This window comes from Nuphar pumila, chromosome 7, assembly GCF_984573655.1.
Source record: "Nuphar pumila chromosome 7, dmNupPumi1.hap1.1, whole genome shotgun sequence".
Taxonomy (NCBI): Eukaryota; Viridiplantae; Streptophyta; class Magnoliopsida; order Nymphaeales; family Nymphaeaceae; genus Nuphar; species Nuphar pumila.
The window spans coordinates 129,584,714-129,608,828 of NC_143255.1; the positions used below are offsets into that span (position 1 = coordinate 129,584,714).

Genomic DNA, 24,115 nt, shown 5'->3' on the forward strand with positions numbered 1-24,115 from the left:
TATATCTGGTCACTTTTCTTTCTCTAGACCTAATGAGAGAGAGATTGTACTGGCTTATGAAGAGTCTAGATAGAGGATAATTATATAATGTTTAGGGACCATAACCTAATGTGTTTAAGAGTCTGTCTCTAATTTAACATATTACAGAATTATAGATAGGACATGTCTCTCCACATAGTGTATCATACCATATGAGACATCACAGGACCCTACCAAATTAGATCACATAAACCGATTTTGAACCTAAGATAACCTTACAATGTGTAGTTCAACGCCTATAGGCCCACACGATTTTCTAACACATTCCACCCTGCCAAACCTCCTTTGGGGTGGCTGATAGCCCGATAGAGAATAGATTTAAAAAAAAAATAACCACATCAAAGGTCACTACTCTTGTACAGTTCATTTATGGGATGGAGAGCATCCAAAATACCACGGTTGAACTCTGTATCACTTAGACAGGTCTTTTATTTATTTTTTTTCAGAGCCATTGATGCACTAGATAAACGGCATCTAGAGTTTGCAAAATGAACAGCTGAAAATTTTAGTTCAGCCATGGTATTTGGGATGCCGTTTATCGCATGGCCTTGAGATCGTTCCTACCTGACACACACATTTTGGAAAAGTGTAACCGGCCCATTCTTAGAATAGGTTACCAATTTCATTTTTTAGTGCAAAAATACAAAGAATAGACCGTCTCAACACATTTCTCAATTTAGGCATGGTGATGGATACAGATGGGCTTCCATTTGTGTCTCATATAAACTAACTAGTCAGAGTCACTCTCCCAAACAACCACCACTTTAATAGCTTGACAAAATTTAAAATAAAATCTTCAATTCCATCCCAGCTTATAACACAACCCTCTTTAGGCCCTGTTTGGAAATAAAAAAAATAAAACTCTTTGGTGCAGATATGCATATGGTAAACAAATAAAAAATAAAAAAATTGTATATATATATACGAGAAGTGAACATATTAAGCCTTCTTTTCTCGTTCTGCCCCGTTAGGCCCAATAGTTTGAAGTGTTTTATGATAGTTCTGAGCCATTAGATGTGTTTAGCATGCTCTATTTAGTGAAAATCGACTCTTGGATCATGTTTTTTCAACAAAAATATATATATTTTTAAGCCAAAAAAATTGATGCTTTTATAGCCATTGATTTTGGATCATCGGAAAAATCTGTATACAGGTTAGATTAGGATGATCCAAAAGCCGGTTTCTAGTAAACAAGACCTATAGATCATATCTATGGTATTAGATGTAAGAAAAAAAAAACCAAGTTGATGTAAATATTATAATAATATTGTGATGTTTTCATTTAAATGACCAAGACAGCCCCCCTTCCCTACGAGGTAAATCTCCCATTTAAAGACATGACCACCCAGCTTTACGTGTCCCAACCTCAAACCGTGATAAAATAACGGCAGGCTCCATGCAACAGTGGATTCGATCTTGGGCCTTGAGCTTGACACAAGACCCCGCAAACCATATGGGTAATCACAGAGGTGTTAAAATGCTAATATTATTGTAGTTTCAAAATGTTATCAGGTAATATCTACATGATCTTTTTTTTTACAACAACAACAAAAAAAAGAGAGAATCTTTTAACATTGACATGCTACTGTTTTCATGAGATTCGGCCAATCGTATCAATTTTGAGATATTATTAAAAATAAGAATCAATGTTCCTAAATAATTTCTTTTAATTGTCCCTAGTACATAGTGAGTCGATCATCTACTTTGGTATTTTATTGAACAAAAACACTAATGTTGTTCCTCCATTGATCAAGGACATCAATGTTCCAAAATTATCATGATAAAAAAGGTTTCAATTTATTCCAATAAAGGCTTGAGCACCTACTGATCCTAACAACTGACTATTGAGTTGATTATTTCCATCTTTCAATTCATAAACAAACTATGGATAAGAATATGTTTGTAATTCTGCCTTTCATTGAGCTCAAAGACGTCAAACAATGACTTGGAAAATGTTTTCATAGCAAATTGATTGAGTCCTGTTTCAGAATAGCACGGTACCATTTAAAATTGGAAAAAAATTGCCTTGTTAATGACCAACAAAACCCAAAAAAAAGAAATATAATTTTACATGAATGCCCTTCCGAAAATGTTCCAGCCACAAGAAGGTAAAAAAAATACTCAATACTTACCAGTAATTCCAAACTGGAGGCTGTTAAAAAGAACAAAACAATAGTAAAAAATGTTTCTTCCTCCTTGAGTTCGCCGTCGTTGCAGGCAACTCTCTCTCTCTCTCTCTCTCTCTCTCTCTCTCTCTCTCTCTCTCTCTCTCCAGAAGCAAGAAGGAAGTGTTGAAGAAGAAGAAGAAGAGATGCTGTCGAGGGTGAACGGCGTGGGGTGGATGGAGGAAGAGGGCGAGGACGACGACGCGGTCTCGTGGTCGAGGGGGAAGGACGAGCTCGGTGGGCACCCATCCTTCCGTTCTATGCTCGACGAGGACTGGTACGTCCAGACCATCGCCACCCACCACGACGGGATGAAGGACCTCGCCGGGTTCGCCCCCTCGAACCACCCACCCGACGAAAACCCCGTCTTCTTCCAGCCCGTCGACTCCTCCTCCTCTTGCTCCCCTTCCCCCTCCGTCTTCGCCCTCGACCCCTCCTTCCTCCCCCAGAAACCCTGCCTCTCTTCCCTCCTCGGCGCTGTTTGCTCGAACCCGTTCGACGCCGGTCTCGATTTGAGCGTCGACGGCGGGATTTTGGACTCGTTGCAGGAAAACCCTAACCCCAACCACGACCCTAGCGCCAATCCCAGCGATCACCATGGTTCAATGGTTACTGGTAGTGGGTTCGGCGCCCTGAACTCTCAGACCCAAATGGGTGCCTCCAATTTCGGCCCGGGCGGCCATCTGGCTCGGATTCCGCAGCTCTGCGAGAATCCGAGCTTCGGTACCTTGAATTTCAGTGTGGATGGGTGCACGGATGGTGGGCCGTTCTTGAATCGACCCAAGGTTTTGAGGCCACTCGAGATTTTCCCGCCAGTCGGAGCTCAGCCCACTCTGTTTCAGAAGAGGGCCGCGCTTCGGCAGAATTCGGGCTCCGCCACCGGTGGTGATGGTGATTTGGCGGTCGTGGATCACGAGGAGGAGGAGTTGTTGAGGAAGAACGATGAGGATGCGTTTGATGAGGCGAGCATGGATGGGTCGGGGTTGCAGTATGATTCGGACGAGGTGACTGAGAACAAGGCGGAGGAGACTGTCACGGTGGAGACGGGAGGGGGAGGATCGGGCGTGGCCGCTGCGATGCGGAGCGGAAGCAATTTGAATTCTGGCGTGCCTTCCGGGGATGCCGGAGAGCAGAAGGGGAAGAAGAAGGGTTTGCCGGCGAAGAACCTAATGGCTGAGCGGAGAAGAAGGAAGAAGCTCAATGATAGGCTCTACATGCTCAGATCTGTAGTCCCCAAGATTAGCAAAGTCGGTTTTCTTCTCTGTTTCTAGTCCCCCATTTGTTTATTGGTATTGCTGATGTTATGTTTCTGATTGGATTTGATGGTCGTGGTTAGTTATAAAATCATTTCGTACTCAAAAGCCTCTGATTAGTCTATACTCTATAGTAGTTATTCTATCTTTATGATATCGTTGAATGGTTTCTATGATATTAATGCAGTCTTAATTTCCACTTATTCCATTGTCTTTGGGCTTCTTGCACTGCAGAAATAACTTTTGAATATGAGTTTGATGGTTGATTAGTAGCTTGATTATGTGATAAGGTGAAAGTTTCAATTGATATTCGGAATGAGTGGTGTTAAAAGTTGAAACTGCATTACCAACGGGGGCTCCGCTTGTCTGGCAGGAGCAGTTAGTGCACGTCACCTTGTGTTGGGACGTTGCAAGTTCGAACCCCAAATGGTATGGTTGTATAACTAGCAAGGGTCTGCCTAACCCCATCTTTCTCTTTCGAAAAAAGTTAAAACTGCATTGCAATTCGTGTTCACAAATTATCAGGATTCGTGGTTAGATTTTAGTTTGAATCTTGTATGTCTTTATACTTTCAAAACTTTAAGGTGGCTATCCTTTTTATCTTCTTTTTTTTACCTTAATTATTCATATTCAGAAACGGTAAATGTGGTAGATTTGTTTAATTGCTCAGAATTAAGCTTGTGTTGTAAGCGAATTGTTTCTTCAGGCGTTTTGCTTCTCCATTACCACCTTCTAAGTATTCCTTCTTTTGTTTTGTAATTCATGCACTTGTATGAGTTCTCCTTGTAAACATCTTTTCGCCATTTAACTTGTTTCTGAGGTAGATCAATATACTGCTCTTTGTGTTCTTTGGATGGCCTAGTTGAGCAATGGTTCTGATTGGATTCAACCCTAAGACCCCTCAGCGGCTACAATAATGTGGGGGTTTTACCTCATTTTGATCCTCAGCTCTTCATTTTCTTCCATTTCTTTTTTATTTCTTTTTCAGCTTTTAGTTGCATCCTTCTCTCTTTTCATTCCTGGGACAGGGTGGTGTAATTGTTCATAATTGGAAAAAGAAAGACATGCTCCTCTTTCTGTGTTACTCTCCCTGGCAACAAGTTTTGGACCTTGTATCTCACATACACACTTGCAGAGTCATAATTGTTCCTTCATTTACTTATGTTTATCTTTGTATTCCAACTCATCTCTTCCTCCTGCAGTGCAGCTTTCAATTATTCCACGTTAATGTAGGTCGGAGATTTCAAGGATCAACTAACGTTATCTATGCCCTTGTACCCTTTCTCTGATGTGTAAATTGTGGTTGGGAGCATAAATGCTTGCAATTCCAACAACCAAAAAGACTATTTAAGAACAGCAGGATTTTACTTGATCTGTATATGCTTGTAGCAGGGAGAGTTATTTCATTTTGCAAGGGCTAGGACTGGTGCGGCCGATATGTATTAACTCTTTTTTTTTTCTCATATTTGCCTTGTCAGATGGATAGAGCTTCTATCCTTGGCGATGCAATAGAGTACTTGAAGGATCTTCTCCAAAGGATCAATGATCTTCACAATGAACTCGAGTCAACTCCTAATTCTTCTGTTGCTACCACGCCCAATTTCCACCCTCTGACGCCCACACCTCCGACCTTGCCATACCGGGTGAAGGAGGAACTTTGTCCAAATTCATTGCCAAGCCCAAACAGCCAACCAGCGAGAGTAAGTTTCTGCTATCCTCTAACGTTCTTTCATGATTTATTGGTCATAACAGGCAGCATTTATGTGCACATGCTTGTTCTTCTGCCTGTCGTATTTGTGTGCTTTGGTGAGAATGATGAAGTTACTGATACCTGCCCAGGAGAACCTTGAGATGATTGTAACTTCTTTCCTATTTGCATTAGATCCACTTTCTGTAATTTTCATTTATGAAACGATGTATCAAGATGGTCGAAATTTTAGGGTGTTTGGGAAAATCGTGCAATGTGTTGTACATTGCTAGCTGATTGTAATAAATTTGGACCATAACAAGTCGCTTGGTATTTTTCAGATGTACTTTTACCTTGTCTGCTAGGATGGGTGGGTTCATTGTCTGTAACAATGGATCCAGCTAACCATGAACTAGATACTCAAAACCTTTGTCCTTTTGGTGATGGAAACTGAGCTGAGCCCGACAGCCATGTGAAACAGTCGCATTCGTCTTGGTTGGCTAGACTCTGGCAGTCATACGCCTCTTTCATTTCTTTTATGCAGGTTGAGGTGAGGGTACGAGAGGGGAGGGCTGTTAACATCCATATGTTTTGTGCGAGAAGACCGGGTTTGTTGCTGTCCACTATGAGGGCACTGGATGGGCTTGGGCTTGATATTCAACAGGCTGTCATCAGCTGTTTCAACGGCTTCGCATTGGATGTTTTTTGCGCCGAAGTCAGTTCCTTCTCCCGTGAATTTCTTGTTATTATCATTTTAACCATCACCTAGATTTGGTTAAAGGTGTTTGATTTCTATCTTCTTCCAGCAATGCAAGGATGGACCAGACGTTGTTCCTGAAGAGATCAAGGCAGTGCTTCTGCACTCGGCGGGCTTTCATGCTGCCATGTAGGATTGAGACTCAAATGACTTGTTCCGCATGTAGATGCAGTCACTAACCAAGCCAGTTTGATTGATCATGGCTCCTTAATCTTTGTGGGTTAGGGTTGTCATGTGAAGGAAGCATTTTCATTTAATAGGCTTGGGGGAATTTCCCAACACTGTTGTAATCTTTCATTTGGGCTTAAATAAAGTTCTTGTTCTTAGCATTATTTTGTGTTCTAACACGAGCTCCACGCATCTTGCTTCTTACTGCAGTGTAACAATGTACGGGTTACATGGTAATGCATCCATCCTACGGCCGTCTTGTTTTTCCTGCAGGTGGGTCTTTTTTTTTGAAAGGCAAGGGTTAGGCAGATCCCACAAGTTATTACTTTCAACGTACCAGGTTTTGAACCTGCAACTAGCTCCTACCAACCACACCATGCCCCGTGGAAACTGATCCCATCATTTGAAATATCCAGCAGAACCATTGAACCCGCAACGTTATGTTGGCGATTCTCTGACAATGTCTGATGATTCTAGCTAAGTCTCTCTCTCTCTCTCTCTCTAGGATTGGGTAGTTTGCATGATCAATTTGCTAGAAAATCACACTTGGATCATTTTTTTTTTTTGAGAAAAAATGATTTTTAAGTATTGAATATTTTTTAAAATTGTATACCATTGATTTTTGAATCTTATAAAAACCTAACTTGGTGATGGAATCAGATGATTCAGAAGTCTATTCCCACAAAATCAAGATGGTAAGATTTTAGAAAAAAATAAAAACAATCTTCAAAATCAAGATGGTAAGATTTTAGAAAAAAATAAAAACAATCTTTTCAAAGCTCAGTAGGCACGTGGTAAGTACAAAAAAGCATCAGTCACTTACCCATCGCTATATATATATATATATATATGGGATAAATATTAGCTACTAGTGAAGGTAAGAAAATAATAATGAGCTAGAGCTGTGTTTTATAATAGATCTGAACCAGTTGATGTGTTTACCATGTAAATGGACTCTTGGATCATGTTTTTATAAACCAATAAAAACTGGTACCTTCATAATCATTGATTTTAGATCACCAGGCAAACCAGGTCAGATTCAGATTCCTAAAGCTGGTTCCCACTAAACAAAATCTATAGATCACATTACTGTGTTAGATGCGAGAAAAAATGTGAAAAATGACGTTTTTTGAGGAGGGCAGAATGAGAAGGTGAGCAAAATGAGTGCATTACTATGTATATCAATCATCGCTCATGCATAGGGATGGCAGTGGGGCGGGGCGGGGGACAAGGTTTCCACCCCCGCCCCGCCTCAAAATTTTATCCTCCACCCACGCCCCGCCTCCGCGGCGGGGATGGATTTTATCCTCCACCCCCGCCTTCATCTCAGTTTCATGTCCTCCACCCCCGCCCCGTCCCCGTTTGTCAAATTGCATCCCTACTTAGAAATCATTCACGTTAATATTTCAGTTAATGATAAATGAATTCATCCACATGGAAAACAGGATCTCCTCGCCTTCATAGCCCAGACAAAAATTACTTGTGCCTAGTAAACTAATACATAACATCCATGGATCATGCTCTAGAAGATATTGAATGGACTCAGTTCCTCATCCTCCAATTTTTTCTGAACTGGAGAATATTATTTAATAATTAGAAAAATGAAAATGCAAATAAGTTGATCTGAAATGTTAAAAAAAATTAAGCCAAATCAAACAACCACTATAAATGAAAAAATTAACCTATTGAAACCTGCTTTATAATCACAGAAAAATGTGTCCACTATATGAGAAGATTTGACAGCACAAGCAAAACCACAGAGTGCAACACAAATTTAAAACATGAAGGTCCAGAAAGAAAGCAGGATGGAAGCCCTTATGCTTTTTCAGAATGTCAAGCAAAACCCTAGTCCAGTAGCCACGATAACTTAGATTACCAAGATCGGAGAGTGGTCTCTCAGGTGTCCCAACCTTACCTTCTTTTTTTGATAGTTCATACGCTGACAAACAAACAATGCATCAGCCATGTCAAAAGTTGTTTTTAAGATCTCAGAAGATGTCAAACAATGCATCAGCCATGGAAGGAGGGAGAGATCGTGTCGGCCAACGGTGGTCGGTGTCGGCAAACGGTGGTCGGCGACGGCCAACGGTGGTCGGCGACGGCCCAGCTCCAATGATAATGCGGATGGGGAAGGGGAAGAGGCGACGGCCTGGCTCGGCGGCTCCAGGGTTAGGAAATTAGGGAAGGGAGTTAGGGTTAGTAAACAACTAAACATGTAAAAAAATATAAAGGGTTGGGGGCGGGGATGGGGCGGGGCGGGGCCGGGACGGGGATGGGGCGGGGCGGGGGAACGTGCTAGTCCATCCCCGCCTCCACCCCCGGACGGGGATGGATTTTAACCTTCGTCCCCGCCTCCATCCCCGTTTCATACCCTCCATCCCCGGTCCAAACGGGGCGAGGCGGGGCGGGGCCCTGCTTTCCCCCGGTCCACTGCCATCCCTACTCATGCATGTGATCTCTAACCATGTATATGCTTATGGCCATGTCTCTCTCTATCGTGCGTGATAAACGTGTGGGTTAAAACCGAGCCTTCTCACGAGGGAGAGGCTATTCTCGAGGGTCGAGGGGCAGCTCAGAGTCAAGATCCCTGTTGTAAGATTCATTGGGAATCTGCCAATTCGTGTCGTATCAGCAAAAAATGATTCAGAAATCAGTGTCTGGGTTTATTTTTTAATATTTAAAAAAAAATTAAAACTATGTAATGTTTTCGATATTTTTATTGACACCTGTCATCTGCTGGTTAAAATTTGGCGGATTCAGCTCGATTATGTTGTTAGTCTGAATCGACCATTTCTCTGAATCCTTTTGAAAATGGATTCAAGATCCAATACGATTCTGACAACATTGGTCAAGAGTCCTCTCAAACTGCATCTGTGCATCCCGTCGCCTATGGTATATGCATTTCAACAAAGTTAGGGTTGCAAAAAGATCGGATTCAGGAAGGTTTTCTTTTCTTTTTTTTTTGTAATTTTTTTCTGTTCCGGATCCGATTCGATCTGACTTCCCAATGTACTTTGTGATCTGAAATCCAAACCGTTTGCATCCCAGCTGTTCTGTCATTCCATAGTCCAAGACTCCCGTGTCCCTTCTGTCATGATGGCCTTATACACGGCTTCGTGCTGTTCCATCTTTTCCTGCTTTCCTCCTCCTTTCTTCCCCTCAAGATATGCTGTTCACGTTCTTCCCTTCCAAAGTGATGCTTTTTCTCTTCCCCTAGTCATCATCCCCTTCACGTTCTTCTCTCTTTTTACCTGATGCTGTTATTGTCCGGTGAAACTTTATTGTCTGGCTGTCAAAGTATCTGGTCAAAGACCTTTTCGGGTTTTCATAGTTTGATTTAGGCTCGATCCCAGTGAGCCAAGTTCTCGCGATGAGGGACCGGATGAGGTAGCTGGATGGTTAGGATGCACTATCATAACCAAGGGTCTTAGGTACGAATCCCACAGGGGTTATCCCTCAGCTTTTTTGTAAAGAAAAAAAAAAAGGTTCTCCTGTGAATTTGTGATCTAGCTTGATTGTAGCCTTAATCCTTTAGTGGTTTTGATGTTTTTTCTTTAAAGGCAAGCTGGGGTTAGGCAGACCACCACCAGTTATTCAAAGTACCACTGGGTTTTGAACCGGCAACGTCCCACCACAAGGAGACGTGAACTAACAGCTCCTACCAACCACGCCGGAGCACCCGTTGGTACTAGTGGTTTTGATGTTGATACAAATCCTTGTTGACACTGGGGTTTGGTTGAGAATTGCTCCAGGTTGGGTCAAAAGCTTAGTGGACTCCTGCACCATACATATTAAACCCTAAACTTAAGATGTGATTAAACCCATAGATGGTAATGGTTTGGAGTTGAAACTTAAAATGGCTTTGTGTCAATGTTAGTTTGCATTCCTGGCCTCTTTATTGAACCAAACTTATTGAGCCCACCCTGACTGATGAGTCTTGGAACTTTGCTTTATTGGAGATAACAGCCATTGATCAGTGCAAAGTGCATCTAGGGTTTGGGAGCTTTCCAGGGAACAAAATTGAATATTGGTTTGGTGAATGGGGATGGAACTATAGTTAATGGAAACTTCTAAAAACCTTGGAAGCTCACTCTGGAAGTGCTTATTTTCACAAGGCATTTGAAACTCTATGAGAAGCTTGCTTTCCCAAATATGAATTTTGACTTTCCATGATGTTTGAAATGCACCTTTCATGTTAAAAAAAATCATGAGTTATTGATATTTTTAATCTTACTTCCTACTCAATTTTAGTTTTTGCTTCTTTTTTTTCTTAATTTAACAAAGGGACACCTCAATTCAGGTGATGGAGCCTGAGAGAGAATGATGCCATGTTGCCTGGTCCGCTCCTAAGCAGTTAAAACCTCTCCCTTGCCTACTAGGGAGTTACTGCTTCAGTCTTGCATGCGACAAGGAATGCACACACCGAGTATCGAACTCTCAGTACTATTCATTGTTGTGGGTGTCTTGAATTCTTGGCACATCTCAATTTATGACCTGATCCAAAATATTTTGGTGACCGTGTACAATGGGAATTTTCAAAGGGTGGTGGGCCCAAGCTCGAACCAAACTTGAACAACATGCGTTCAAGATCGGCTTGAGCCAAGTTGGAGCTAAACTCAGCTCGGCTAGGGCCGGCCATCTTTTTTATTTAAAACGTTTAAAATCAGTGCAAAAAATAGTTTAGCAAAGAATAGGATTCAAACTCTCCACCTACCCCATAAGGGGCCAACGCCTTATCCATAATTAGGATAGGATAAGACTTCTTTTTTGTTTAATAAGTTAACAAAAAAAAATATACATATACAAAAACTACATCTTTACATACTATATGAGCTGACCTTATCCTAACTCGCTTGCCTATTCAAGCTAAGTTTGTCTCGTTTATTTTCTCTGACAAACTCGAGCCTAGCTTAAACGGACCTCGCCCAAGCTAAGCTCAAGCTAGCTCGGCTCGTTGTGCTGTCTTAGGTTTGTGATGGGCTCCAATCTTGGAACTCAGTATAGACCAGTCTAGTTTTGTAAATGTTTATTTTGTACCAGTTAAGGTTTTATGTCCTTCATTATACATACAACCGCCTCCTTCTGAGAGGTGGGGATGAGAGTCTTCACGAGTATTGGGGATTAATGTTTTGAGAGTTATGTATCTCACCACTGTATTCTCTCATATCTTGCTAGTGGGTTTTTGCTGCTCCTTCACACATGGGCATAGGGCCTAAGTGCCGAACCACATAAATTTTGTATTTTCTCTTATTCTTTTCTTCTCTTTTATCTTGTGGTTTGCTTCTAATCAATTGTCGTTTGCATAACATTCATCTTGAATACCTTAATAGAAACCACTTACCCAAGTGTGTGAAGCCCTCATGATCAACCTTATTTGATCCTTACTCTTGTAACTATGAATTGCACTACTGATTCGTTAGTGGTGCCCCATGGATCTTGACATATTGGGCTATGTATGTAGTGTTGGCAACTTGGCATGTGTAGTACCAACGAGGGCTCCGGCCTAACCCCAGTTTGCCTTTAAAAAAAAAAAAACTTGGCATGTGTAGCATAGTCTCCCACATGTGTCATCTTTCAGACCGCCAATTACTATCCATTACTTGATGTACATTACAACAATTCAGAGTAAAATATTTGGCAGTTTTTTGTTTGGGAGTATATATGAATTACCCATATGGTTTTGACTCAGCATGTGCATTTTAACTGTTGACAATGTCAGTGGATCAGTGTCACTTTTTCAGGTGTCTTGGTGGTGCATCATGAAGCTTGGCCCGGCCCATTTGTTTTATAACGTGCATGATTTAGCCAGTTGGACCTTAGACCTTGGCCCAGGTTGGTGAGGTTCAATAAAGACTTGAGAGAGAGAGTCTAACATCCATGAGGATTGTGTTATTTGAGATATTGGATGCAGAGCTTTCAGAGGCAGAAGGTTGGCTGGTAAGGCTTGCTCAATTTAGTATCCTAAAGCCCATCAACCACACCGCTAAGACTCTATTTGGGAGTTGAAGATAGGAGGAGAGATGAAGATTTAATAAATGCTACCTACCTATCTTGGTTGGTGTTTGGAAGCCAGGTTTTGGGTGATGACAAATTTTTTTTTGATCGGAGAAACCACTCCTGACACAGAAACCTAGGCATGCTGGCTCAGCCTGCCCTTCTTACGGTCGCTGTCCTGTCAGCATAAAACTCTCAGGGCTTACCCCTCCACCCCCAAGCTTTGGCTTACGCAGCATGTGACGCCCATGGGATTTGAACCTAGACTGCCCGTCAAACAGTCTAGGCCCCATCCAACTATCCCAAACCCCCTAGGGTCATGTAGTTGATAACTCTACTCTCATCACCCCTTGTACTTCCCCCCATTCCTTTCACCTTCTTTCCAACACCGTCTCCCAAACAGAGCCTAAAAGAGAGTTGAGAATCATAGCACATGCATGTTTGTTAGGTTCACTGAGCCAGAAGAATTGATTTCATCGTCTTAAGCCGATCCAACTAGCCAGATGTAGAGTGCCTTGTGGGACATTTCTGAACATCTTCAACATCTCTCTCTCAAGGCAGAAAATGCACATGCAGGTGTCACCAAACTTACACCTCTGAACTTGTTTGGTAGGACTTTGTGTTGGGATGTTGCAAGTTCAAATCCCAATGGTGTGATGTATAAGTGGTGATCGGGGTCTGCCTAACCCCAGCTTGCCTATCAAAAAAAAAATTTACACATCCTTCAACTTAAACGCTTTTAAGTCAACCCACCTAGGCCGGTGTGTGTGGAGCCCATTTTTTTATGACAAATTGAAACGACACCCAAGGCTGTCAACGGTTTGGGTACCGACTATCAGGGTATATCCAAACCCGCCCATATAACAAATTGCTAGGTTCCTATTTAGCTTCGGGTTTTGCGAGGTCACAAAAATGAAATCCCAAACCCAGACCCCCATGATTTTAGAAATTTACTTGTAATGAAAATACATATAAAACACTCAAATTGGATTGGGTACTTGAAAAACAAGATCAGATCAGATACTCGGCAAAAATCATAACCCAAACTCAGCCCACATATTGCTCGGATCGGGTTCTAGTCAGCCCAAATATTACTGAGGTCATCACCTTTTCATGCCTGTACACGAGAATTAGGATTCAGGTCAGATCCCGGTACAAACCCGACCTATTGACAGCCCAAACGACATCCAGCATGAGGGATTAGTAACTTGTGGCCGACCAAATCTCATCCATCATCAAGTATCCAAGAGAGCTGCTGGGGGGCCAATGTTGTCAGTGAATCGTCCCATACTTTTAGTATCAACCGAAAATCTAACCTCCATCGGCTAATTTTATAAAAATGCTTACAATTAATTTTTATTATTATTTTAAAATTACTTTAAAAAGTTTTAACACGTGTCACATGCTGATTGTTACAAAATATTTTTTGATTATTTTTAGCTGATTCAGAACGATTCACTTGAAAATCAGTGATTCACCTGAAGTCCAGCGATTCACTTGAGAATCAGTATCGGCCGATTCACCTGAACGAACGATTCAAGGCCGAAATCGATAGAGGGGGGGCTGGGTATTAGCACCACCCAGCTCAGTGGGTCCTACTTCCAATGAAAAGGATGGGAACCACCATCCTGGGCTCCACTTTGAAAACTTTTTGTTGAGCAATAGCTTTTTAGAAAGAATAGAAAAAGAAAGTAGACCATAGTTAATTAAACCTTTAAGTAAAAGGGATGATTAAACAACGTTCATGGTGTCCATGTACCTTACTTACATAAGGATATCATCCGAGCCATCCAAAGTGAAAAAATCTAGATGTGGATTGAGAATTCCATTCATTGCGTGTACAACAAATCATGGCCGTTCCATCCAGTAGATCGGATGGCTAACAGCAAAGCTCATTATAAGGTACATGAGAATGGTACTCTCATGAACAAAAAAGAGAAGTTTATGAATAAAAGCAGGGGGCAGGGTCTTGCTTTTTTTTTTCACCTTGTGGCAATTGATTGATTGTGAAAGTGAGAGATGGGGATAAGGTAATAAAGACAAAAGAACAAGAGGAAAGACAAGGCAATAATCTTGAGGGATAACGTGGAATTGGGGCGGAACAAGGACAAGAATCATCATGAATGTATTAGAAAAAAAAAATCAAGGATATCTCTGCTTGAAGTGATACCTGGAGGGGGGGCCAGATGTACCATAATCTGGGAACTACATATGTCAATGGATAGGATTTTATTTGTTATTAGATCAAATCCTATTCTGTTTAGTCGGATTTGGTACGCTAAAACCATATTCTATTATAATCGGATGCAGGTATGGTTTTAATTTTTTGCTACTGAATTCAACAAATATCCAGATTTAACGGATACTTCGACACTACAAAAAAATAGGTGATTAGCGACAAAATACTTTCGTTGCTAGTTAGCGACGGATTAACGAAAGAAACACATCCGTCGCTATAATCAATGGAATTTATGAAAATAGCGACGAAATATATCCTCTCGCAAAATCCGTCGCTAATTAGCGACGGATTTTGCGAAGAAATATTTTGTCGTAATGAACGCACCACGACGTATTTTACAACAGAAATATTTCATCATGATTTAGCGATGGAATAGGCGACGGAATATATTTCGTCGCCATTTTCGTGTTTTTATTTACGGCGGCTTAGCAACAGAATTAATCCGTCGCTAAATGTCGCATAACCCCTAATCCCAGCCCTCTTTTTCTTTTCTTCTTTCGCTGCTCTCGCTCCCGCCCGTCGGCCTCTCTCTGGCCCCCACCGTCCACCGTCGCCGGCTCCCGATCCCCTTCAGCCTTCCGCCGCCAGGTAAATTTTAAAACTCCCTGCGTTCCGGCGTTACTTGCAGGGGGGTCGACCCCGTGCATTCCTGCAGTTATAGCTCCCCCCGGGGGGAGCATCCTCCTTTCGGGACAGTGGATCTCGAGATCAACGCTTCCCTCTCTCTCTCTCTCCATATCTTGGGATGAATAATAAAGGAATGGATTTGCTGTGAGTTGGTTTTGTTTTGATGCTCAAAAGTCGGAAAAGAGTGGCATCCCCACCACGGCACTCGGTTCAATCGGTAGAGAACCGGTTTCAGCAATAAAGGACTGTGGCATGTCGGTACCGAATCAGTAGGTTCTAGCTTAGTAGAGGTGGTTTATTTGATACCCATGTGAATTTTTGCCTCCCAGCAATTTGAATTGAACAGACCATGTTTGATTGGAATCGGATTTTTTAGAAAAGGTCAGGCTTAATATATAGCAGTTATAGCACAGCTTGGGAGAGTGGAAGAAAATCATAAAGTGCGTGATAAAACCAACTCACACACCAATCGACTCTGGTGTTTGTTATGGAGTTGGCTTTCTTTGGTGACGAAAGTCATAAAGTGTGTGACCTCCCCCACCAATCGACTCTTCTCAATTGATGGAGAACCCGGTTCAGCAAGAAATGACTCGGGTGAATCGGTAGATGAATACACAAGAAAGCATTCGTTGCAGGGTCGGTTTGCTTGCTTGATACCCATGTGATTGTTTGATCGCAAAGTCAAAAATGGAGAAGTTGGTAGCGGCCAACCACTTTTCCAGCTAACCCGGTCATTGGAGAGTTTTATTAAATATGATCTTACAGATGTGTTGGACATGGTCAATTTATTAGGAAACAACACTTAGATCATGTTTTTCCCATACAAAACATATTTTTTAAGCTTTGGATATTTTAAAAATCTTTTTAAACCTTATAAAAACCTACCTGCCTATCATAATATAATGATCCTTGAGTCGATTCTCATCAAAATCAAACATCTAAAATACATTTGTACAGTAAGATTTAAGTAAAACATAGAAAAAAAAACCTTCAAAGGCCCAATTAACTGGTGGTTAATTAGCAGCTGCCACCTGCTTGTTAAAACTGTACCCAAGGTCAAAACAAAAAAAAAAATGTAATACTTCTCAACCAATCGAATCCGTTTAAATGGTAGAGAACCCGTTTTCAGCAAGAAATGACTCGGGTGACTCGGCCGATGAAGACCACAATAAAAAAATTGCCCTAGAGCTTGTTTGATTGGTACCCATGTGAAGTTTTCCCTCCCATCAATTTGAATCGGTTCCGTTGGATGTAAATCGGATTTTGGTGGTAAAGGCTCGGTTTGCAAGAAGATCTGGGAATTGTCTCAAAACCCAAAGCGTTTTGCCTCCGCCAATCATGCCAGCGTACAAGGAACAAGGTGCATGCTGGAAAGGGAGCAGAATATGATTCGGATCATGAGAATCCGGTTCAAGACCTTGGTGATCAAGAGCAAATGGATCCCAATCAGGTTATGAAACCGATCCAAACCCAATGAATCACTTGTCATATTTTACTCCAAAGCATGTGCTAATACCATGTACTATAATGCATGGTATTCTAGAGTATTCTAGGAAGGATATAGGGAATAAGCAATGCATAATAGGGGTGCAAATCCAATGACTCAGATCCAGTGATTCTATTTCACGCTAGTAGGGGTGCAAATTAATCGGATATGGGCCAAACGATCCTAATCTGAATCCAATTCTCCTGTGCATCGAGTAGTAAACCATGATGTTGATCGACACCACTCACCGAGATAAAATCTGGTATTGAATCTTGAATCTGACGGGATTGAGCTTTCAAATCGTTCGATCAAGCGAATCGAGGTGAACCATTCTTTTTGCTAGGATCTTCTTTCAAACATCACAATAAGACAATGATCGAATAGAGCAACCGAAGCCCTGATACCAAATTGATGTAAACCGAAGGACTCGATTTATGAAAAAATCTAATCAACTAGGAGATTATCGAGAAAAAACATAAAATAATAGAAAATAGCTAGAAGTTCAAGGAAATTACAAGAAATTAACTAGAAACATAAAATAACTGGAATAAAATGAAAAAAACAGTTTCTGAAATCCAACTCAAGCCTTCTAAACCCCTAGATTTTCCTTTATAGATGAAATTTTTCTAATCTTGATAAACTCAATTTTCAATCTTGATAAAGTGTATCTGAGACAGTTTCCTAAATCTATTTAACTTCCTATTGAATATGAATTTATCATTTGGACCCGATATCCAAATACAAACTAGACAAAAAATCAAATATAAAAATGGATCCTTGTGCACCCAGTTCTTTTGCTTCGCTCTTGCATCAATGTGGGATCCAGATAGCACTGCTAGATCTGGCCAACCATCTGGTGGTTTCATGGGAAAATGGCATCACTTTTAAGAAGGATTAATCCATCCACTGTCAGGCAGTATGTCTAATTGTCGGATCTTACCTGCGACCAGGCAAATGAGTCCATGTGCTGACGAGTTAGTGGGAACCAGTCCAGCAAGACTTCAACCCGGGTTTGAAATCCAAATTAGCTAGATATCACCAGACCGGTCTCATATCCATGAAGGCATGTAAGACCAAGCCATGAACGCAACTAAAGCCCAAGCATTTTTACAGTTAGCTATCTTAGGCTGTAAAGTTGCCAAGTCTCAGTGTTGGTTGTTGGCATTTTGAATATGGATTGGTTCCAAGATCAACCTGCTCTTGGTACCCAGTTGAACCATATTGGAGATGAGAGCCACTAGAGCAGATCATGTTTCACCTAGGAGCCATGCATAAGTCTATTTATTACTTGTAGAAACTGCATCTGGGATTGACAACCTGATTGCGCTAGCTCAGGGTCATCATCCCAAAGGCGTAAAACTCCAAGGCTAGGACTCTTGCTCCCAGGACTTATGCTCTGAGTCAACTTGCGCAAGGGGATGACGCTCATAGGAATTGAACCTTGACCGATAGTCTGACAGCCAAGGCCCAACCTCACTATACTTTATTCAGCATTTTTTTGTAAAAGATGTGGTAAGCACACAACACAAGCAGATCAGGTCATATAACATATGATGGGCCTTTACCATGTGCAAATCGTGACAGTTCACCTGGAACATGTGTCCTGCTACAAATCAGTTCCACTCATCCCCTATGTCGTCCTTATCTGCATACCCCTCCTTGGGATATGATCTACCTCATTCATTTAGTGAAGATCGGCAGGAAATCCAACTTGTATGTAGGATTTTTTGGCAATTCAAAAATAAACGGTTAACAAAACACGAAATTTCATTTTTTTTTCACTGAAAAAACCAACGGTAAATTCTTATTAAATCAACCATGCTGAGATTTGATCAAAATAAGATTTAAGAGGGGGATGACATACGGGATGAGTCGAACTGGGACCAGACTCATCGCGCCACTTCAGAACGGCTCACCTGAGAATTCTTATCGGCCCTATTCACCTGAATTGTTGGCCAAACAATTCATGACCGATACGGATAATGACATCAGAGCGCTTAACTATGGGAAACCAGGGATGCTTAAGCATGAGACCAAACATTACCCCTGGTCAGGACCAAGTCAAAGCCTCATGACTGGATTAGGTTTCAGTTTTGAATTCTGAACCACTACAGGACCCAAGCTTAAATTTGAATCTGAACTCACGAGGAACCATGCATAAATCCAAAGCCCTGGAAATGCAACAGGATACATTACATTATCGTTTGGCAAACGATTCAGATGTATGGGCAACCGATAACCATTAAAATAATATTTAAAAAACATTTAAAATTTTAATTTTTAGTATTTTTATATTTATTAAAAAGCAGCCAATTCAGGGCTGATGCGTATCGATTTTCTGCCGATACAATACATATCGGCTGACAACATTGATCCAACCCCCTTTTACAAGGGGCTTCAAAAACCAGGTTCGCTCTATATGTTTTTCTCCATACCAGGTCTTGAGGCACCAGACTTTTGTACATGTCATCCAAATGGGCCATAAAACAGCAAGCCGGATCCCAGCCACCTAACCTTTGACAGTTTGGACAATTAGGAATACCATGCTAAGCATAGGTCAGTCAGTGCCAGCAAAGAAATTGGTAAAGAAAAACCGAACCCCCAAGTCCAATTATTGCAGGGATTGATAACATGCCCTAAAATGCAGACCAACAACAGAACTTAGTGTGAACCAGATCTACAAGGCACTGTGGCTTTATGGAGAGAGAAAAATGATCAAGCTTCTAGGTATAACGTAAAAGGCGACAGAGGGCACACCACGCACAGCAGATGCAACCAAATGATCTCTGTATGAACAATTTTTTTTACAATGCCTTGTACCCACGAACATGCACAACTCAATTTATTGATGTTTGCAGGAGAAAAATAAAAACTGGAAGTCAATAGCGACGTCCACCCGCAGTTGACAGCAGCACCCTGCTTGCTTTCTTCCCCTTCTTTCCAAGGCCATTCATTTTCAAGACATCTTGATCACCTGAAGACTTAGCTGCTGCAGACATGATGTTTGCAAATGATAAGGTGGTCGTACTCCTTGGGCCTGCAAACAACAAATAGGCATGAACAAATTCCAACCAACCAGTGAAAATTTGTTGATTAAGCAATAGAAAAGACAGCATGCACCCCCCCCCCCCCCATGCGCGCACACACAGTGAATAGTCATTGATAGCATATCTATTCACAACAAATATCTTTATGGACAAAGCTCATCACCCCAAACGCTTCGCATAAAAATAACACAAGTACTGATGTTACTGACAGAACTGTGCATGTACCAACCCTTAAAATTACAGGTTAAGTGCAACATGTTGCACTTTTGTTGAGATGGAATTTGCTTCTACAGCACCAAGCCAAATATGAAATTTCAAGTCGATTGTTAGAACTCGTGAGCTGCCCGATTATGGTGCAGTGCTTGGGCAGACTCGACAAGCGTGATGATGAAATCTTAGTCAACTTGTTTATATATAACAGGCGAAACAAAACCTATGTCCAGACTCCAGAATAAGCAGGCATAGCTGCAAGATTGAAGATGAATGTGCCTTCTAATTCAGTTCAGGAATGTTCTGAGTTAATATTAAGAATCCCATAACTACCAGATTTATTATACTAAAGCGTTGAAAATATTCAAGAACATCATCAACAATATGCTTTCACTTACAGCTTTGGGAAGAAGCTTCACCAGACGCTGCACTATAAACATCAGCAGGTTGCTCAGCTCTTAGAGAAGGAGAATCGTATGCAGCAGCAAAACCAAGTCGAGTAACATCCGAGAATAGTTTCCTTTCACCAACTGGAGGACTGGTGGATGAAACAGGAGAGCTTCCCAGAGCTTTATTAAAACAAGCAATCAAAATTAGATCCATTCTGTATATACTTTAAGAATTGTTGTAAATGATCCTCTAATGGATTCCCGATAACCCAAGCACGTGAACTCACCCTGAAAGTCATCTTCTGAGAATGTTGTGTGATTATTGAAGGAATGTACAGGTCTTAGATAGATGGAAGCAGCAGCTCCAGCAACCATATCCCTGGCCTTTTCTTCATCCTCCTGAAAATAAGAGCAGGCAGCCAATTCAGAAAGATCAAGATTTCCTGGAAAGCACACATCTTCCAAGAGATCAAAACTTGTTAATGTGAAAAATCCTTGCAAACAATCAAGTTTTCAAATAACTTGATACTTCAAATACTCAAGACACAAAACAAATGCAGTGTTTATAAGCTTTACACCACAAAAGAAGTGCAATAAATGCACAGTGTTTATAAGCTTAAGGAGACAACTCCTTGCTGTAATACTTCCATTCAATGGGCTCACATGGCCCTTATTTATAAGCACACTTAAAGAGTAGTTGGGCTATTCCCAACGGCTCTTATTAGAGACAGTTGGGAATCAGCCCAACGTCTATCTTTTTAAACTGTGTACAACTCAGTGGTTGACTGTTGTACACTGTACACAGTCAGCAGCTATGAAAAAAATTACAAAAATAAGAAAAAAATAAAGAGGAATTACAATCATATTAAAAAACATGAATATGTGTAAAATGTATAGATGACTAAAATACCCCTACAACTAATACAAGAAAGAAAGAAAGAAATATATATTCTTTTATATATAGAAAATGCATTGTCTTATGAATTACAATTTAACACCCCCCCCCCTCAAACTTAGGGCAAGATGACCGAAAGTTTGCCAGGGAGGAAATTGAACCGCGGAGCACACAAAGCTTTGGTGAAGAAATCTGCCAACTGATATTCCGAAGTTACATATGGAAGATCTATAACTTCTTTCAGATACGCTTCCCGAACACAGTGACAGTCCATCTCAACGTGTTTAGTCCGCTCATGAAAAGTATGATTTTTGGCAATATATACTACACTCTTGTTATCACAGCATAGGTTGGTGGGCCCTTCTATTGAGATATCCATGTCTTCTAATAGTTGATGAATTCATACAATTTTCATAGTAGTAGTCGCCATGGCACGATATTTAGCTTTTGTTGAGGATAGAAATGAAAAGACGTCATTCACGACTGAGTCTGGCCAGACCCAATTCATCTTGTTTATTAAAACACATGCTCATTAATGGCATGTTATAATTTTAGTATATTATGTAATGGGTATTTTCGTACCCTAATTATTGTACCGGTGCATATTTAATGAGAAGCAAAACCGCAGACCCTTATCGGATTTTCTCTGCAGCCATCAGAGCCTCTCTCTCCTCTCTCGTCGCTTTCTCACATGGTATCAGAGCTGAGATCCCCTCTACAAAGTCTTCTTCAAAGGTATTTCTTTTCTTATTCTTCTTGAATCTATTGAATCTCTTAGCCAACGTGTTCTCTAATCTCTAATCCCAGCCAACCTCTGCAGAATATTTCTTTCCAGTTAACGTATTGTATTTTTCCCTATTTCTAAAATCTGCATCTAATCTCTAATCTCGCTTTCCATTTAATCGCCACCCACCATTAATCGTCATCCTTCTTAATCTAAAATTTGCACTTTCTAAAGTTTGCTTCTCACGTCTATTTGCATTTTCCTTTTCCTCTCACACTGTTTGACGTGATTCCATATGGTCACGCAAGAGCAAATCCTTTGCGTGATTTCATAAGTTGTTCCTCATTTTCTTCAGAAAAGTAAGGACAGATTCTGATCTGAGTAAAATATCATATTTTTTTTCTTTACATTCTAGAATAACGTTATATCCAAAAAAAATCAGATTCAGCTCTTTGCATTTTTCGAAAAGAAAAACACGCTACATTCAAATAACGTGTTTCTATTTTGCATTTCATTGACTGATCTTTATTCAGATCAGCTTACTGCATAACTTCGTTTTTCTGTTTCGGGTCTGCTGTAAAAAAAAAAAGACAGCCGAGTTCCGAGTTCTCTGAAATTACGTATTGGTTTTGATTTTTATTTCTGAGTTTTATTTCTGACTTCTTTTGTTCCACTCCAGTATTGTTTCTAATTCTATTTTGCTTCCGCGTTTAATCACCTATAGATTCTTTTTCTTCTTCTCAATTTGTCCTTTCTTACAACTTTCTTAGCCAACTCGTATCTGAAAAACTGAACAACTCCAATTTTCTTACCTAGAATAGACAAATCATCTCATTCATAAGAAGTCAAGATCTTTCTGGACATCTCGATGACTCTGTCTCTGTTCCTCCAGAGTTCATGTCACAAGATGGCAAGCCTGGAGAGGGTGACACTTCAATTACCTTTGTCAGAAATCCAGAATATATATCCTAGATGAAGCGAGATCAGGCTTTGGTTGCCTACATTACTTTGAGGTGCTTGTGGCAATCCCAGATGACTGCACAACTATGCGGTTATGGCATCGTCTTGTTCAGACGTATTCTCAAGTTTCTCAGGCTAGAGTTTTATTTTTAAAGAAAGAATTTCAAATGCTGAGAAAGGACTCCATGGTTGTCATGGAGTACTTAAACAAAATAAAAGTCATCACAGATCAGTTGGCCATTGTGGGTTGCACGGTCAATGACAAAGATATGGTGCAACAAATCTTGAGCGGGCTGGGACCCGATTATCATATGATGATTTACTTATTTGTTGTGTTTGCCAGACTTACCTACATTTGAAGATCTTCGTGCTAAGCTCTTACAGTATGAGATGACTTTGAAAGGCTTCTCTTAAGGTAGTCACAATCTCATTGGAGCCCACGACGTTCTTGCCACAGGAGTCACCTATGGTCGAGGATGTGGCAGGTATAAATCTCGAGAAAGAGGAGGTCAAGAGAGGAATGGACAAGGAGCTCATAGAATATTACCTACTCCCAATATGCCTCCTAATCTGCAAAGGCAAAATCCAGTACCTACCTGCTTTATCTGCAACAAAAAAGGACACATAAAGGCAAATTGTTGGTTTAACCCACAAAATAGAGGAAAGCAATTGGAGACAAAAAAGAGAACAGATACATTGAAAATAGTGGAGAAGCCAAAGAACTGCTATTATCTGCCTTGGCTGAATTAAATATCAAACAGAATGATCAAGGCACTTGATATGTTGATTCTGGTGCAGCCACTCATGTCACTGGTGATGCTGGTAAGCTCCTAAATCTTGTTCCTTATGTTAGTAGAAATAGTATAGTCACTGGAGATGGATCTCACCACCATATTTCGTACATTGGAAATTTTGTAATTCCTATGTCCAATTCCTCTTGCTTTTTCAAATGTCATTCATGCTCCTAATATCAAGAAAATTATTGTTTTTGTCTCTAAGCTTGTAGATGACATTAATGCTTTAGTTGAGTTTACTCTTTTCTCTATTTGTGTTAAGGACCTTCACACAAGGGAAACGTTCAGTGAAGGAAAACGACAAGGGAATATGTATGTGTTCTAAGAAAATCCTTCCTCTCGTGTTCAGTCTGTTGGTTCCACTTTGAAGCTCACATCATCATCCTCAATTCCTCCTGACAGTGTTTTTAATCTTTATGAATGTATTGAGCCGAATCTTTGGCATGGTCGTCTGGGTCATTGTAGTAGTGGTTTTATTGATAAGCTTATTTCAAGTAGTCTTATTCTCAAGTCCAGTCTAAATTTAGACAATAAAAAATGTTCTTGTTGTCTTCAGTGTAAGAGTTGTGTTCTTCCTTTTCATTCCATCAATAAAAAAGCTGCAAGACCATTTGAGATTATATGTTCTGATGTTTGGGGTCCGGCTCCAATTTCTTCTATGTCTGACACTAGATATTATCT

General features: G+C 40.7%; 2 protein-coding genes across 4 annotated transcripts in view; one reads left to right on the forward strand and one right to left on the reverse strand.

Moving 5' to 3' along the window:
- The first annotated feature begins 2,093 nt into the window (after positions 1 to 2,093).
- LOC149833507 (transcription factor ICE1-like) lies at positions 2,094 to 6,230 on the forward strand. The gene is made up of 4 exons (XM_090015167.1): positions 2,094 to 3,451; positions 4,936 to 5,157; positions 5,689 to 5,859; positions 5,951 to 6,230. Exons 1-4 carry the CDS (start codon positions 2,351 to 2,353, stop codon positions 6,032 to 6,034), a joined length of 1,578 nt encoding a protein of 525 aa, XP_089871293.1. The 5' UTR covers positions 2,094 to 2,350; the 3' UTR covers positions 6,035 to 6,230.
- A 12,885-nt stretch (positions 6,231 to 19,115) lies between these two features.
- The window catches only part of LOC149833508 (uncharacterized), a 32,741-nt gene continuing 27,741 nt past the window's right edge, over positions 19,116 to 24,115 (reverse strand). For all 3 annotated transcript variants that reach the window (XR_016433429.1, XM_090015170.1, XM_090015171.1), the window contains exons 7-9: positions 20,349 to 20,460; positions 20,071 to 20,241; positions 19,116 to 19,452 (exon numbers count right to left, since the gene is read on the reverse strand). Coding sequence is in view for 2 of the 3 variants with exons in the window: in XM_090015170.1 (XP_089871296.1) it covers positions 19,295 to 19,452; positions 20,071 to 20,241; positions 20,349 to 20,460 (441 nt within the window). In the remaining variant the exon portion in view is untranslated. The remainder of the gene's footprint in view (positions 19,453 to 20,070; positions 20,242 to 20,348; positions 20,461 to 24,115) is intronic.